This window comes from Melitaea cinxia, chromosome 5, assembly GCF_905220565.1.
Source record: "Melitaea cinxia chromosome 5, ilMelCinx1.1, whole genome shotgun sequence".
Taxonomy (NCBI): Eukaryota; Metazoa; Arthropoda; class Insecta; order Lepidoptera; family Nymphalidae; genus Melitaea; species Melitaea cinxia.
In genome coordinates, this window is record NC_059398.1 from 1940201 (window position 1) to 1956236 (window position 16036).

The following is a 16036-nucleotide window of genomic DNA, read 5'->3' on the forward strand; positions in this document are numbered from 1 at the left end:
CACGCAACATATTTTGATGCGGTTTTCTTTAGTAATAGAGTGATTCCAGAGTAAGGTTTATTTATATGTATAATACATGCATAATATAGTAGAGGAACACCGACAGTTATAGAGGTTTCTAATGTGATGTCGTAAATAAACACATTTTTTGCGCTTACATTGCAAAAATTTATCTTGTATTTAGTATCAGCATTGCACCCATGCAAAGCCGGGGCGGGTTGCTAGTATCTTATATAAACCAAAAACGAATCACCGAAATGAAAGGAAATACCTAACTTCTAACTACTTGTTCAGAACAACTGCGCCAAACTAGTGTAGTGAGTCTTTATAGTAGATTAGTAGCCAGGGGCTGTAAGGCATCAATTGCAGCCCGAGATATTACGCCTTTAGTTCGAGGGTGCAATTGACGCTTACACCCGAGCTAACTATTCTGCTTTACATCTCGATTGTGAGGTAAGTAGAAAAAAACCGGCATTACAAGAATAAAACATTTTATTTGTTGAAATTTATAGTGAAATGAGAACAATTTTCAAATTTTAAGGACAGGTGTTTTTTGGGTATGTAATAGTTTGAGATTGTGATATTTGTTGGTCATGGACAAAATTTGACGGGGTGAAGCTTTCTTCAGTAGAAGTTGATGGTTGTGGATCATCTCTTGAAAAAGATGCGAACTTTTTGAAAGAAAGAAATGTTTCTTTTTAATTACTTACCGCCCTAGGGCTTTTCTAGCTACATTATTACCCTAGAGCGCTAATTAGTCACCTAAAGCCCCATTTGGAGGTAATAAGAACCTACTTACCGAACATGAGAGATGTAAAAATTTTTTATTATTGTCAGGACAAAATTTGTATAAAAGAAAAAGAAATAACAAAATCAAATATTCCAGTACAAGCTATGGCGAGTCAGCTAGTTTCAAATAAAAACAAAAATATACCGATCTATGATTTATGACATTTCGTGTCCAAAATGGCTTCGTTTTGTGTCACTGTAACGTTCGCTTCTCGGCTTTTGTTTTCACCTCGTATCAACACGTGATGTCCCCACGTGTATATTGTATGAGTTATTTTTATGTAATATTTAAATACGTTTGGCAGAATATTGCATGTGAAAGTCTCTTTGTTGAACACGTAAAATTATGATCCTGAATGTTTTACTTATATGATTTATTGGTAAAGAGACCTAGTAGCTCCATCAAACGTAGATAGTACTATTTGGCGTATGTCGGAATCTAACGGATAAGATTTTTTGATATATTATTCTTTTTCACCGTCAAATTCCACTATATTTATTTACAATTGTAAACCTAAAATTCGTAGTTTCGTAATTACGGCGAAACACGTCCTAATTGCGTATTCTACCGCCTATTGTTTAAGTAGGTATTCTTATGTGCAGGATAATCCACAGCAGGCCCGTAGTGTGTATAGTAATTGTAACTAGCTTCTTTATTTACTAAAGCTATAATTATACCACGGGATGACGATGATGATAATGTTTTGAAAAAGCACATCACTATTACCACTAATACAATACACATTCCATTTCTCAACGTATTTTATTATTTTTAATTAATTTATGAACGATTCAGTTATTTCGAACGTAATTAAGGCATAATTAAATTTATTTTCGATTAGAGACAGCAAATAAACAAACCGAATAATAAACGGAATGGTCCGCCGAGGTGATTTCATTTCCGTTCCGGAGCTAAGGTCGATTAGACAGACTGACGTCTGAGAAAGCGGCGAACTAAGATTTACGTATTTCGTTTGTGTAGCGACAGAAAATAAACTAATATTAAATTATTATATATGGAATAGTAAATGACTTTATTGTAAAACGAAATTGTAACTTTAATAATTAAATACTGACAAACATACCTACTCGTTTATACAAATTTATTCTTTAAAAGAGGCATACAAATATAAAATAAAATATAATCCCTTTACTGGAACTTTTAAATCAAGCTATAGTTATTAAGAAGAAAATATGGATAATGGTATATATTTGTATGGCAGTTAATAATTAATTTTTAATAATTATACGACGTGTTATTAAACTGGCGTCCCTCCATTTAGGGCCATATACAGAGGCATACCATAGCCGAGATTATATATGATAAAAATCAAGCAGTAGTAAGTACAGTTTATTACTAAGTAGATAACTTTAAAATCGACAAATTTTAAAGAAAATAACAGAAGACAAAGAAAATCGGTTATAAATAACCGACTTAACTGCAAAACCCAGATGAATCGGTCATTGACACGACACTAACCTACACACGACGATACTTTTTTAATCTCGAATATTCAATAATTTTTTAATCTTGAATATTCTTTACTGTATACGCTTCAGCCTGTAATATCCCATTACTGGGCATAGGCCTCTTTCCCCATGTAGGAGAAGGATTCATTACTGTATGCTACATGGACAATTTTTAATTTATCTTATTTCGATGTTGACGATAATCTTAGTAACTTAAGGACACCTGTAAAAAAATTAGGCTATTATCTAGATACCGATGTTTACTTTATTAATTTTGTATTTGTCGTTGTACTACTTGTTGGCAAGTAAGTTGCAAATTAAGGTTATAATATCAATTCTGATATCGCAATTAATATATTATAATGATAGATATGATATGATGTATTGTGTGGCTACGGTACTAAAGAATATAGCCGCCCCCTCTCTTCCCGTGGGTGTCGTAAGAGGCGACTAAGGGATAACACAGTTCCGCTACCACCTTGGAACTTAAAAAGCCGACCGGTGGCGGGATAACCATCCAACTGCTGGCTTTGAAATACACAGGCCGAAGACGGGCAGCAGCGTCTTCGGTGCGACAAAGCCAGTACTGCGGTCACCAACCCGCCTGCCCAGCGTGGTGACTATGGGCAAAACACATGAGTTCACGTTATTTTTGGCGTAAACTGGTGGAGGCCTGTGTCCAGCAGTGGACTGTATAAGCTGTAATGAATGATAGATAATGATGGGTATTCAATTCAAACTACAAAAGCTTTTATTTATTTTAATTACTTGTAATATTAAAATGTTTCCAATTACACAAATAATATAGAATTTAACGTAGTTTAAATGCGAACGGTACTTTATAGGAGCTAATTTAATCGGTCGGATGCTGGCGTCAGTTTATCTCGAAGGCGATGTAATCGAAAACAAGTGGAAGATCAACAGACCGCGATCTTTAATAGATGGCGACTCTGAGCAAGCGACTCCGAACTTCCAGAGCAAGTTTTAAACACAAGCTACCATGTTTATATTAATTAATTTATGTGAAGAAATTGACTTTAGCAGAGAACCGCTTTAGTGCAATATGCTGAAAGTTCCAATAACGTCATTGGTTCGATGATTAGTTTTACATCTGTCTAGCCTGTTTGACTGTTTATTTCCTCTACAATGACATAGAGACCATGTAAATTCGTCGAGTCAAGCTGTTACCATAAACACTAGATAATCATCCTTATTCTTAATAGGAATATGGTTTACATAAAAGGAAATTTATCAGCCCATAGATAATCAGTAGAGCATCATTGATTGAGATTGAGTTCTAATACTTCTTTATATGAAGAAAGAAAGAAGTTTTCCCCAGCAATAAACAATTACACAGGCTTGTTTCCCCATGTAGGGGAAGGATCAGAGCTTAATCCACCACGCTGGCTGCTCCAATGCGAGTTGGCGGATATATTTCCTACTATGAGTAACGATCTGTTACACCCGAGCTATGTATGGGGATGAGCCATGTAATCCTTTTAATGTATGTGTTTTCATGTCATGTATGATTGTATTGGTTCATTTTCATACATCACTCGAGGAGTACACACCGAACGGCCGTTCCCGGGTCCCATCTTTTAATTATTTTCTTATAATATATTATCGTGTATTCCTATTTAGAAGTAATAAAACGTTTTTTTAAAAGTATTTTTCCTGGGACCCGATAACAGATTGCTATCAGGTGTACATGATAACAAGGACCGACAACAGCTTAACGTGCTCTACAAGGCACGAGGTCACACGCAAGGACTGACAAACAGAACGGAAATAAATATTTGGATAAACACAAATATCTACTCCGAGCTAGTGGATATTTTTAGAAAATATTATCAATCGTCACAGACCAGATTTATTTGAAAAAAAATCATGTTTTTTTTAAATTTTACTAGACCATTTTTAGGTATTTATCTATTTTTCCATTATATTCTTTTGATGGATTCAAGTATAAAAATATAATTATGAGCTACATAATGAGAACTGTTTTTATTACTTACCGGTAACAACCTACCTCTCTTACCGTTTTTATTACACGTAAAATTTTGTTCAGTCTCTCGTTGATGAGTAGAGCTCGTACCATTTCGAGACAGGGTTTTATGGAAGGGTAAAAATTAAAAATAAAAGTAAATTAAAAACAAAAAATTTATTAAAATTAAATTTTTTTTGGTAAATGCAAATTACCCAGCAAACAACCAAAATGTATGATACATACAATTATATTATGACATCCACAGTTTTAGTTCCTTATTAACTTATAAGTAGAAGCGGAATTCTTATTTATTAATACGAATTAAAGAAAATAAATAATTATTAATAAAAATTAACAATGGCGTCGCTAGCGCTAGTTAATTATTATTTTTACCATTTTCTCACAGAATACTTAACGGGGCCAAAAAAACTGTATCCACTAAAATATATAAAAAAAAACTGTCATTAAAAATCATTTACAAAACAAATATTTATATCTAATCTGTTGTTTATATTTATTTATTATTTTTTTTTTTTTGTATAAAATCAATGTTTCATTTTTAAAACACAATAAATGTTTTGACAGTTATATCATAAGAATGAAAACATTTTAAAACTTTTCCTAACATTATTAAGTACACGCTTAAATACTAAGCTAATGTTTTTTTTTTTTTTAATATTATCTGTGAAAAAATGCTAAAAAAATTAAAACATTATTATTACAATATATTTACATTAATATAGTTTAGTAACTGGCAGTTTTCAGAAGGCACGCGTAGGTAAAGCACATTTTTATTTAAGGCACAAATTGTAACTATTCAATCTTTGTCAATTAATTGTAATAAAAGAACTACCAATTTTTTAAAATTATTTAAGACAAGTAATTGACTATATTTAGCTACTCGTACTTTGATATTTTAATATTCCCTATAATGTAACAATTGTGCTACTAAGTTGTGTGCGTCAAGCTTTATAATATAATCTATTATAATTACATTTTATATGTATATAATACATATACATAGTTAAATACGTTAATGTGATGTTTGTATATGATAAATATAGATATGTACGTACGATATGATTTTACTAAGGCATTAACTCTACCCACAACACACAAAGCAGTTTTAATACTACATCCAAATTTTATACGAATGTACTCTTTAACATTATACATATTTTATATCAGAATGTTACTACATTCTGATATGTAGTAACTCAATAATGATTTTCTAAATATATAGGCTAGACAATTATTAAGTTACAAAAGAGGTTTTAATCTGTTTTTCAAACTATGTTTTTTTTAAGTTTTACAAGAATATATTACTGTGTTGCCATTTAAACATTTTGTTTTTATCTCTATAGGTGTAATAATGTTCGACTATTTCGAAAAATTATTTACATTTTTTTATTATTGCTATCCAAACCGTACGAATCATTGCCTTCTAAAGTACAATTTTTAATATAATTTTAATATGAGTATAATTTTTAATATGAATGAAGATTCGTTAGTAGGAATTAATATGTTCAGCTACAACCACATCGTTTCATTCGATAGTAAACCTAATTTATATTATTAAAGATCACATTTTACAAAAACACTCATACAGCTCCGTCACGTTTATCACACTCGTACTCATTTTTATAAATTTTATTTTTCTTTTATTATCTAATATGGCGTAAATACCAAAGTGATTTATTTTCATTATCGTGACTAGTAATGTTATATTATATATCTTTTTTGTATATTTTTCTTTAAAACATTTTTTTATGGATAAAAATGTTTAAGATACATTTTTTGGAAAACAATAAAATGAAATATAATTCTCATGAGGGACTATATTGTTGTTCTATGTCTGATATATACATTTGATAATGAAATATTGAAATGGTTCCCTTTTAGCTTTTTAAGGGATTTATAAAATATAACAAGGAATTACATATTACAGCCACCATCTTGACTGTCACCTGTCACCACAGATTAAATAATTAAAAGTTCTTTCACTACTCACAAATTATTTATAAATAATGTCAGACAACTTTTAAAAGTTCAGATCTTTATAAACTCACACGCGCTAAGATGTAACGAGATCGCCATTTTAAAATGTTTTATGACATCAGTATTTGTCCATACTAGTCGAGTCTTGACTAGTGACGTCACTAGCGGCGTCCGTGGAGCTGGAATCCGTGGCGTTGACGTCGGAGGTGGCGATGACGTCAGAGGTGGCAATGACGTCAGAGGTCGCCTCGCCATCTGACGTAGTGTCGGAGATGGCGGCGTCGCTGGTGAGGCCGAGATCAGTGGTCGGATATCAAAGATGTTCGTCGCGGCCGTTTAACGGTTGTCGCTCAACTTGGTCGGATGGTCGGTTACGTTTGAAGAATCCGCACTGAAAATATACAAGTTTTGTTTGAGTGTGAATAATAATTAGTATTCATTTTAGGTGTATGACGTTTTGACCAAATGTAAATAAATCTACAAAATGAAAAAGATATAAAGCGAAATCAAATTCTAGTAATTAGCTTCTGAGGTTCGTATTGCAAAACTATATGAATAACTGTAAGCCTCAAAAGAAATATCTTTTTAAACCATCTTACGTTAACTCATACGTACTATTTTCTTAAATTAAATTTGAAGTGTCAACAAGTTGTGAGGTTTCAACGATTGGGTATCGCTCAATTTATACCAACTCAACTATATCTTTACTCTTTTTTTACTTTTGGATCCATAACACTTAAGACGAAATGAATCAGACTCGATGAGCGCTTCACCCCCCCCCCCCCACTATATCTTTACTCTTTTTTTACTTTTGAATCCATAACACTTAAGACGAAATGGATCAGACTCGACGAGCGCCCCCCCCCCCAACAGTCGCCCCAGTCACCTTGTAGAGCAGCAAGATGAGCAGCAGCAGCAGCAGCGCGCCCACGACGGCGGCCACGACGATGACCCAGAGCGGGATGACGCCGCCGCCGCGCGCCTCCAGGCGCGGCGCCACCAGCGTCAGCGCCTCGCCCGCGCGCCACGCCTGGCCGCGCGCCGCGCCCGCCAGCGGCAGGCGGGACACGCGCGCCGCGCCCAGCGACGACAGCTTCACCGCGCGCTCCGCCGAGATCTGCGGCCGGTGTTAGGTTATGTCATCAGAGATATGAAAACGACTGGATCTATTCTAATCTGATTTATTACTGAACCATCTCAAACATTACACATTATTATATAAGTACTTATTAAGGCACTCTTACGCTACTACTACATATAGCATCTATATAACATTTACTTACTACACCGGACCCAAAAAATTATGAATTAAATAACAAAAGAAAAGTAATTAGTATAATTATTTATGTGTGTGCGTGCCTGTGTATGCGTGTATGTATGTGCGTGTCTCTGTGCGCATGTGTGTGCGTGTATGTGTGTGTGTGCGTTTGCGCGTGTTTGTTAGTGTGTGCCTGTGTGTGCCTGTATGTGCGTGAGTGTGTGCGTGTGTGTGTGTGCACGTGTATATGTATACTGGTGTGTGTGCCTGTGTATTCATGTATGTGTGTGTGTGTGTGTGTGTGCACGTGTATATGTATACGTGTGTGTGTGCCTGTGTATTCATGTATGTGTGTGTGTGTGTGTGCACGTGTATATGTATACGTGTGTGTGTGCCTTTGTGTGCGCAGTCTCACCTCGTTGAGCACGGAGGCGTTGACGCGCGCCCGCAGCGCGAGCCACACCTCCTGGCCGCGCAGCAGGCGGCCGGTGCGGCAGCGCACCACCGAGCACTTGTATTTCTGCTCGCAGCGCTCCAGCATCTCCTTCAGCTGCGGGTCCACCTGGACACACGCTCGTTGTCACACAGGTGTCGAGTTACAGAGGGTACGAAGTTTTTTTATATACGTGCGCCCCACATGATACTGAGAGGTTAAACGTCCACTGTGGTCACATGCTGGTGTCGAGTTTCATAGAGATTTGAGTAACTGAGGTAGGGCATAGCAGGAAATTTCCTGCTCAAAATATGGATGAGCCTGACTGGAATGATACCTCGACCTTACAGAAGATCACAGCTAAATAACACTATTTTCAAGCAGTATTGTGTTCCTGTTGGTGAGTAAGGTGACCAAAACTCCTGGGAGTAACTGAGGATGGAATCGGCAACGCGCTTGCAATGCTTCTGGTGTTGCAGGCGTCTATAAGCTATGGTAATCGCTTACCATCAGATGAGCCGTACGCTTGTTCTACGATTTTGTTAAATAAAAAAAAATCGAGACAGTTCTAGAGAAGGCTCAAATGGCAGATGAAGGCAAGATTCTAATGTATACAACTTGATCTGCTTGAGTATTGTCTGGTATCTGATTCCATTAACCCGCTGAATTACAAGGTAATGCTCTCATGATAGTTAAAGAAATAATTTTAATATTTCGGTGTAAATTCTGAGATGTTCCTTCAGGGAAGCACACATAGAAGTAGGTAGTCTGTCTAACATTTAGATATTAAGACGCCAATAAAGTGCAGGAAATGGAGCGAACGCTGCAGATCAAGTTATTAGGAGGTTAGGGAGGATTGATAATTTCATAGAATGTGGAATTTCTGAAATTAAAATGTTTCGAATAACTTACATTATCTTGACGCCGCCGTCTAGTGCTTTCTCTCCTTTGTTCTGAGGATAAGGTATAACTTCCCCCTGAAGAGTAAGAAGTGTGACCTCCTGTTGGCGTTATTCATCAATTATAATTAATAACTTTGTATCATATAACATTATAATACAAAGGATAAAATTTTAATCTCCTATCGAATTTTAATCTAATTTTATAAACTTTCTATTTATTCTAATTCTATTATTATTTAATTTTATTATTATATTAATTATTAATTTCTATTATTTCTATTAATATTGAAAAAGATATATTTAATTTATAATTGTGTTTGCTCGCAAACGAAAAAAACCGACTTCAATTACATCGACAAGTAATCAACGTAAGTAGACGAGAAAAAAATTAACAAACGCACTAGTTGTCACTACGATTTTTGAGGGTTTCCCTCAATTTCTCTGGAATCCCATTATCAGATCCTGGTTTCCACACTTGAGATATCTCCTTTCCAACAAAAAAAGAATTATCAAAATCGGGACATAAACGACGAAGTTATCCCCGAACATACATAAAATATATACCTACGGTCGAATTGAGGAACCTCCTCCTTTTTTGAACTCGGTTAAAAATTGCATTCATGTTGACATTGTTTCAATTAATTAAAAAAAAAAACAATAACAAATTTTTTATTTATTGTCGCCGGTAGAGCAAGCAATTATGTATATAAAATGATATATAATTTATGTGGAGTAATTGTGAGACTTTTTTTAAATAGGGTTAATATTGATAATTTTGAAAAATATATATTTAATTTAAAAGAGCCTTAGCACTATCACACATACAACTAATTCGCTACCTCGTATATATAGCACATACACATGTGCACACGTAGCACAAATTATTCAAAACAATTTACCTGATCTTGACGAGTAAGAATAGGAGCTCCCACTAGATCCTCCATACGCTGCTCCAGATGCGCCTGCTTGGTAGCCTCCCTGTTGCATACCACCCTGATACCCCCCACTTTGGTAACCCCCTTGGAAACTCTGACTTCCTCTAGCTGACCCCGACCCTTGAATCCCACTAACATCAGCGATTCCAACTTTGAATTCGTTGTTTGGATTATGAGCAGCATAAACACCAAATCCTTCTAATTTGTCCTCTTCTTCGTCTCCTACAAAAGTTACACCTGAAGCTCCTCGATATGTGTTTGAACCAGCTTTCATTAGGTCGGGGTTAATCGTTTCCGTCGTTCCCCAGGAACCGTGGACGAAGCCTTGCGACCCAAAGGTCTGTTGAGCACCACCCTGGTTATTATTGTAGCTGAAAAAAAAGTTTAATACTTAAAGACAAATGTGAATGCAAACATATTACAACATATAGATCTATACATGATTGCTTTAGAAGTTTGTTTCAGTAAAAAAACACATCGAAATAAAAAAGTCATAGAAAATAGATGTTTAAGTAGATGTCATATGAAATGTTTTTGTTCTTTACGCTTAATGGTAAATGGTACTTACGCATTAAAGGAGCTGCCAGCTTCGCCTCCTTGACCAAGGGATCCATACTCCGTACTAGTCTCGGTCTGAGATATTATATTATGGTTCGCGTCGTATATGATTGTTTTATTTTTAACGCGGACTATGCGGCCATCTTGTCCAATATTATCAAAACCTCCTTGACCACCTTGGACATATACTGTTTGCCCACCATATCCTTGACTTCCTTGTGCATGACCTTGACCTTGGTAATAACCTCCTTGTCCGTAAACACCCTGGCCACTTTGCGTATAACCACTTTGTCCTCCTTGACTTTGGGTAAATCCTCGAGCACCTTGTTTAGCAGCCGCTTCGAGGTTCTTCATTATAGCTTCCCGTTCTTCAGCTGTAAGTCCTTCGCCAGTCGACCATGTACGATTATAAAAGTAGGTACCACTAGGTCCTTGATTTCCACCGATTTGACCGCTTCCATATTGACCTTCAGAAACTTGGCCACGACCGTACTGACTCCCAGAAACTTGACCGTGACCATACTGACCACCAGAAACTTGGCCACCGGTGAACTGTCCACCGCTAACATGAGTTCCGTACTGTCCTCCAGATACTTGCCCACCAGCTGCATGGCTCGAGCCGGATTGACCGCCGGAAAATTGTCCACCATTTACAAAAGTAGTACTAAACTGTCCACTTGAACCAGAACTGCTTGATTGACTGGTACCGAAGTGGCTACCACCAGCTTGGTTGGTACCGTAGAAACCGCTAGAAGATCCATATTGACCGCCACTCACTTGACTTCCTTGTGCGTTAACTTGACCACTACTTATATAGTTTTCATCCAAGTTTTCTGTAAATTAAAGTTTATATTGTAATATAACATCGATGGAATTCTTTGAGTTTTTAATATTTTTATTTATGAAGTATACTTACGTTGTCCATAATATCCACCGCTACCACCGATCTGTGCTGCTGAGTAGAGATCGCTGGCTTTCATTGCTGAAAAAAATGTGACATCCATTAAATGTTGCAGATAATTCTTAAACCATTTTTATCAAAACTAATTATTTCTTTTAATTTGGCCTATTGGCTAAATGGCTATTCTTCACTTATGGCATATTGCCAAAAGAACATAGTTTCAAATTTTAATCTCTGCGTTTTGTGATAGGTAAGCTTCAAAGTAATCTTTTTCTATTCTTTCATCCATCTTTTTCTTTCCATTCCTTCTTTAATTTTGTCTTTCTTTTATATAAAAACTCACCTTCTCTCTCCTTGGTGAGCATGAAAGCGTACGGATTCTGTACAAAGAGGTTGTCAGGGTTGATGTTTCGCGCCACGTCACACACCATGTCGCCGACCCACTGCGGCTGCACCAGCATGTACATGAGGTTGTCACCTGCGAGGGTTCATTGTTTAGTTTAAGGTTTTCTTTTTATTACTTTAAATAAACATCATACGCTTATCCTAGAGGCGATTTATCGCTTAAGACTGCAGATCGACAGTCTTGAGACTGCCTAGTAAAGCTAGGACGTGGTCCGACGCTGAGGGTTTAATTGTTGACGGTGGGTGTGTAGCTTAGGTTACACTTATGGTCTGTTATATTCAAACATATCTGTACTAACGCTTGTAATATTATGACGAAGAAAGGTTTAAATTTGTGTATTTTTAATTGTTTGTAGTGGATAAACTCAAAAACTGCTAGACCGATTTTGAAAATTATTTTACCAGAACAGTGAGTGCTACTTTGTCATTGAATGGACAAAGGACTTTTTTAAAGGTAGAAAACGGAACAGTCTAAATCCACTCAGAGGAAGAACAGGCGAAAGTTAGTTACGTATAAAGTGACAAAGTTTTGTCTAATTTGATCTGGAGAGGAAAGTACATTACCATGAGATGTTACAATTTTTGTGATGGATTTTTCGTTGGTATGATATAGTGTGGAACTTGTTGAAGTAAAACTTCTTTAGGCACGCTTGATTTGGGAAGTTAGCTGATAAATGCGTGACGAGAGCGATACGAAAAGTGCGCTCAAGCTAGTCGAATGGAAGTTGAGAAGGAGATATAGTTAGCGAAGATAGAAAGAGAGAGTTACGTTTCGAAAGTGTTCAGTCATGTGGTCTAAAGCAGTCTCGTTTTTCTTTTTTTATAAAAGCTCGCAACAATATCCAAATATATTTTGTGACCTTATACACGAGCATTAGAATCTATACCCTAGTATATTGTTAAAAATAATCGCCAAAACTTGGGTATCACTTAAAAACAATTGCACTAATTTGCATAATTCGTCTTTTGTGGCATAATTTTATTAACAAAAAATGATAGTATAATGTACGCCGAGTCAGCTAGAGAAGTATATAATTTAATGGTAAAAATAACATATACCATTGAGGGTTTGATACGGCCACATGATGTATATCTCCGCCTCGTCCACTGTGAAGGGTCCTTCGTTCTTTATGTTGTACTTGTGAATCACTTGTGGACCTAACTTGGTGTCATCCTTTAGATTCTTTGTATCGTACAACGACGCGTTGTAATGTAGTTCTGGGGGGTCTGAGGCTCTGAAAACATTAATTTATTATTAAATACTATGGTTGCAATAGCCAATAAACATAAATAGTCAATAATACACAAAATTAAGATTAAGATAATATTGCAGTTCGTCACTTCATCATCATTTTAGCCTATCACAGTCAACTGCTGGACATAGGCCTCCACAAGTTCGCGCCAAAAATGGCGTGAACTCATACGTGTTGCCCATAGTCACCACGCTGGGCAATCGGGTTGGTGACCGCATGGCTGGCTTTGTGGCGCCGAAGACGCTGCTGCCCGTCTTCGGCCTGTGTATGTCAAAGCTAGCAGTTGGATGGTTATACCGCCCTCGGTCGGCTTTTAGAGTACCAAGGTGGTAGTGGAACTGTGTTATCAGTTAGTCGCGTCTTACGGCACCCACGGGAAGAGAGGGGATGGCTATATTCGTACTGCCGTAACCACTCAGATAATCTTCTCACGTTCTTACAGTTAAATAAATATATAAAAAAATACATACAAAATGTAAGGGGTTTGTGTGATCCGTAAGTTGCATCATAGGTACAGTAATTGCGGTATTTTTGGTACTTTCTAAATATAATATTATTTATAAAACAAGCAGTACTCTGTTGCAGTTTATTGTTATTGTATGGTAGGTGTCGTCTATTTAAGATCACTTGCATATCTGTCTACCATGGTTAATTTGTTTCAAATCGAAGATTGACTAGACTAGAGTAAAGAAGCACAAAAAATTAATTTTTGCCTAGCCGGAGTTACTAATATTTTGGTATTTTTGTCACAGCACTGTATGTTGCGCTAGCAGTCGTGGGTTTGATCCCCGCACATGAAAAACATCTGATTTGCCATATAGAAGTTTGTCGTGATCCGGGCGTTTGTGCTTGTGTATTGTGTGTATTGGACCTCCGACACAAGAGAAAATCCTACTGGGGGACGTTGAGTGTGAAACGTTTATTTATCGATAATTGTCCGCGTCTCACCCGATGACGGAGAGCGTGGCGCGGATGTCGACGGCGACGAGCAGCGTGCGCGTGTTGTCGTACAGCGAGCCCGCCTCCGGGTTGGTGGAGTTGGCCTCCAGCGAGAACTGCAGCCGCGTCACGCGCGCGTCCACCTCCACCACCACGCGGAACTGCACCTGCAACCGTCACGGCAAGGTAAGTTCGTGACATTTCTGTGATGCACGGTATCATACGGTGACCTGCATTAGTGACATCACGGGATCGGCAACCATCACGGGATAAGTTCATGATAATTATGTAACGTGTACCAAATGTAATATACACAATATGAATAGTAAGCAATTTCTTACGCCGTAGTTACAAATTCAGGAATCGAAAGGTAAAGGAGAAACGAAATAAGGGGGAGTACACCAGTGACGTTACATTAGTGGTCGTAACAAAAAAATTCATGACAATTGTGAGACGTATCTTTGTACAGGTACTTTTACCTGTCCGCTGTAGGTGCAGGAATTTGAGGGCAGAAAGTATGAGAGAAAGGAAATAACAAAAAGAGAAAGAGGGTGGTCACGGTTGGATGAGTTCATGAGAATTATGCGATGTACGACGGTACGCCGTAGTTACAAATTCTGGGATTGAGAAGGAAAGGAGTAAGGAAAAAAGAGTAGGAAAAGAGGGATTGTAGAACACAAGAGATTAGTGAATTGTTTTGGACATTTTTTTAGGTTATCGGATATGGCGATGTAGTATATAAATGGCAACAAATTTTCAACATATCTATACATACAACATATATATTATAAAAGTATATTTTCTTAAGTATTTATTGTCTATAATGTCTATAAATCTATAGACACTGTAAATCTGTGATCAAAGATTGAGAAAATAATTGTCTTTTCTTGACGACTAATATTTATATTAATCTGCTAAGTATTACTATAGTTTGAAAAAAATCTCAAAAATATTTTTAAGAATTCAAGAAAATAAGAATTCAAGAAATTAATTCGAATTATAAAAATTCCATATTTTAAAAAACTTAGTAAACAAATTAGGTAATGTTTTTATAGACACTCACGCTTTGTCCACTGGCCATCGGATTTCCCAAATCACATTTCAAAGTGCTGTTTCCATCGGATCCCTTATTCTTGACCGAGCAGTAGATTGGGGAAGTTTCAGCGCTGTCTTTGTCCAGCCTCTCCATCTTGGCGTAGGTGACTCCAGGGGGTATCTGCATATAAAATGCAGCTTCGAATGCGTCTTCTCCTGAGTTCTCAACCTTGATGTCGATGTTGAGGTCCTCGCCGGATCCAAGAACGTAGTTAACGGTGGGCCTGTTAATATTAAAAATTAACATCAACTTTACATTACAAAATAAAGTGTTCAATATTTTCATTCTTGTGTTGTGTGTAATCGCTTTGTTTCATCTTTTAATTTAAGTATACTAGCAACCCGAACCGGCTTCGCAGGGGTGCAATGCTGATACTAAATATAAAATAAATATTTGCAATGTAAGTGCAAAACAATGTGTTTATTTACGACATCACATTAGAAACCTCTAAAACTATCAGTATTCTTCTACTATATTATGCATGCATTATGCATCCTCTGAAATCTCTCTATTTACTAAAGAAAACCGCATCAAAATCCATTGCGTAGTTTTAAAGATCTAAGCAAATATATAGCGGAATGCGACTTTGTTTTATACTTTTTAATGATATAGAAAATTTCCATCGTGACACTTAAAACGTTTTTTATTTATTTATTTTATGGACTATCTCCAAACTAAAATAATACTCAAAAACTCACAAAAACCAAATTACATAAAATTGTCATCATGAATTTAGCCAATTGCCGTTATTTGAAGAGTGTTCGAGCTTTTATAGCCAACAAATAAAGTTACGAGTCACTTTGGGTCCGATTCTCACGTGGTAACAACACGCACTTAAAGATTATGAGATCGATTCAAACATATGATACAAATATATGGTCGCGGAACTAACGTGGTGACGAACACACTCTTATAGTTACGAGGTTTGGTCGCGTCAGTACTCACGTGGTAACTCGCATTTAAAGGTCTTGTACTATTATATTTTATTTTTTATTTATTGATTATGTTTAGTTTGCTTAAAGGTAATATTAGTTAATTTACTTAAGTTTTCTTGTGTAAAGTTTGCTTTAGAAATAAATAATGGAAGAGCACACTGGTTCATTGTGGCACAG

At 36.4% G+C, this 16036-nt stretch overlaps 1 protein-coding gene across 1 annotated transcript in view; it reads right to left on the bottom strand.

Moving 5' to 3' along the window:
- Nucleotides 1-6066: 6066 nt before the first annotated feature.
- The window catches only part of LOC123653637 (integrin alpha-PS2), a 112545-nt gene continuing 102575 nt past the window's right edge, over nucleotides 6067-16036 (bottom strand). Inside the window, exons 14-25 of the mRNA XM_045589630.1 lie at nucleotides 14892-15147; nucleotides 13838-13995; nucleotides 12696-12871; nucleotides 11575-11709; nucleotides 11247-11312; nucleotides 10594-11163; nucleotides 10341-10518; nucleotides 9737-10143; nucleotides 8848-8936; nucleotides 7918-8064; nucleotides 7131-7361; nucleotides 6067-6635 (exon numbers count right to left, since the gene is read on the bottom strand). Of these exons, the coding sequence (XP_045445586.1) occupies nucleotides 6558-6635; nucleotides 7131-7361; nucleotides 7918-8064; nucleotides 8848-8936; nucleotides 9737-10143; nucleotides 10341-10518; nucleotides 10594-11163; nucleotides 11247-11312; nucleotides 11575-11709; nucleotides 12696-12871; nucleotides 13838-13995; nucleotides 14892-15147 (2491 nt within the window). The 3' untranslated portion in view covers nucleotides 6067-6557. The remainder of the gene's footprint in view (nucleotides 6636-7130; nucleotides 7362-7917; nucleotides 8065-8847; nucleotides 8937-9736; nucleotides 10144-10340; nucleotides 10519-10593; nucleotides 11164-11246; nucleotides 11313-11574; nucleotides 11710-12695; nucleotides 12872-13837; nucleotides 13996-14891; nucleotides 15148-16036) is intronic.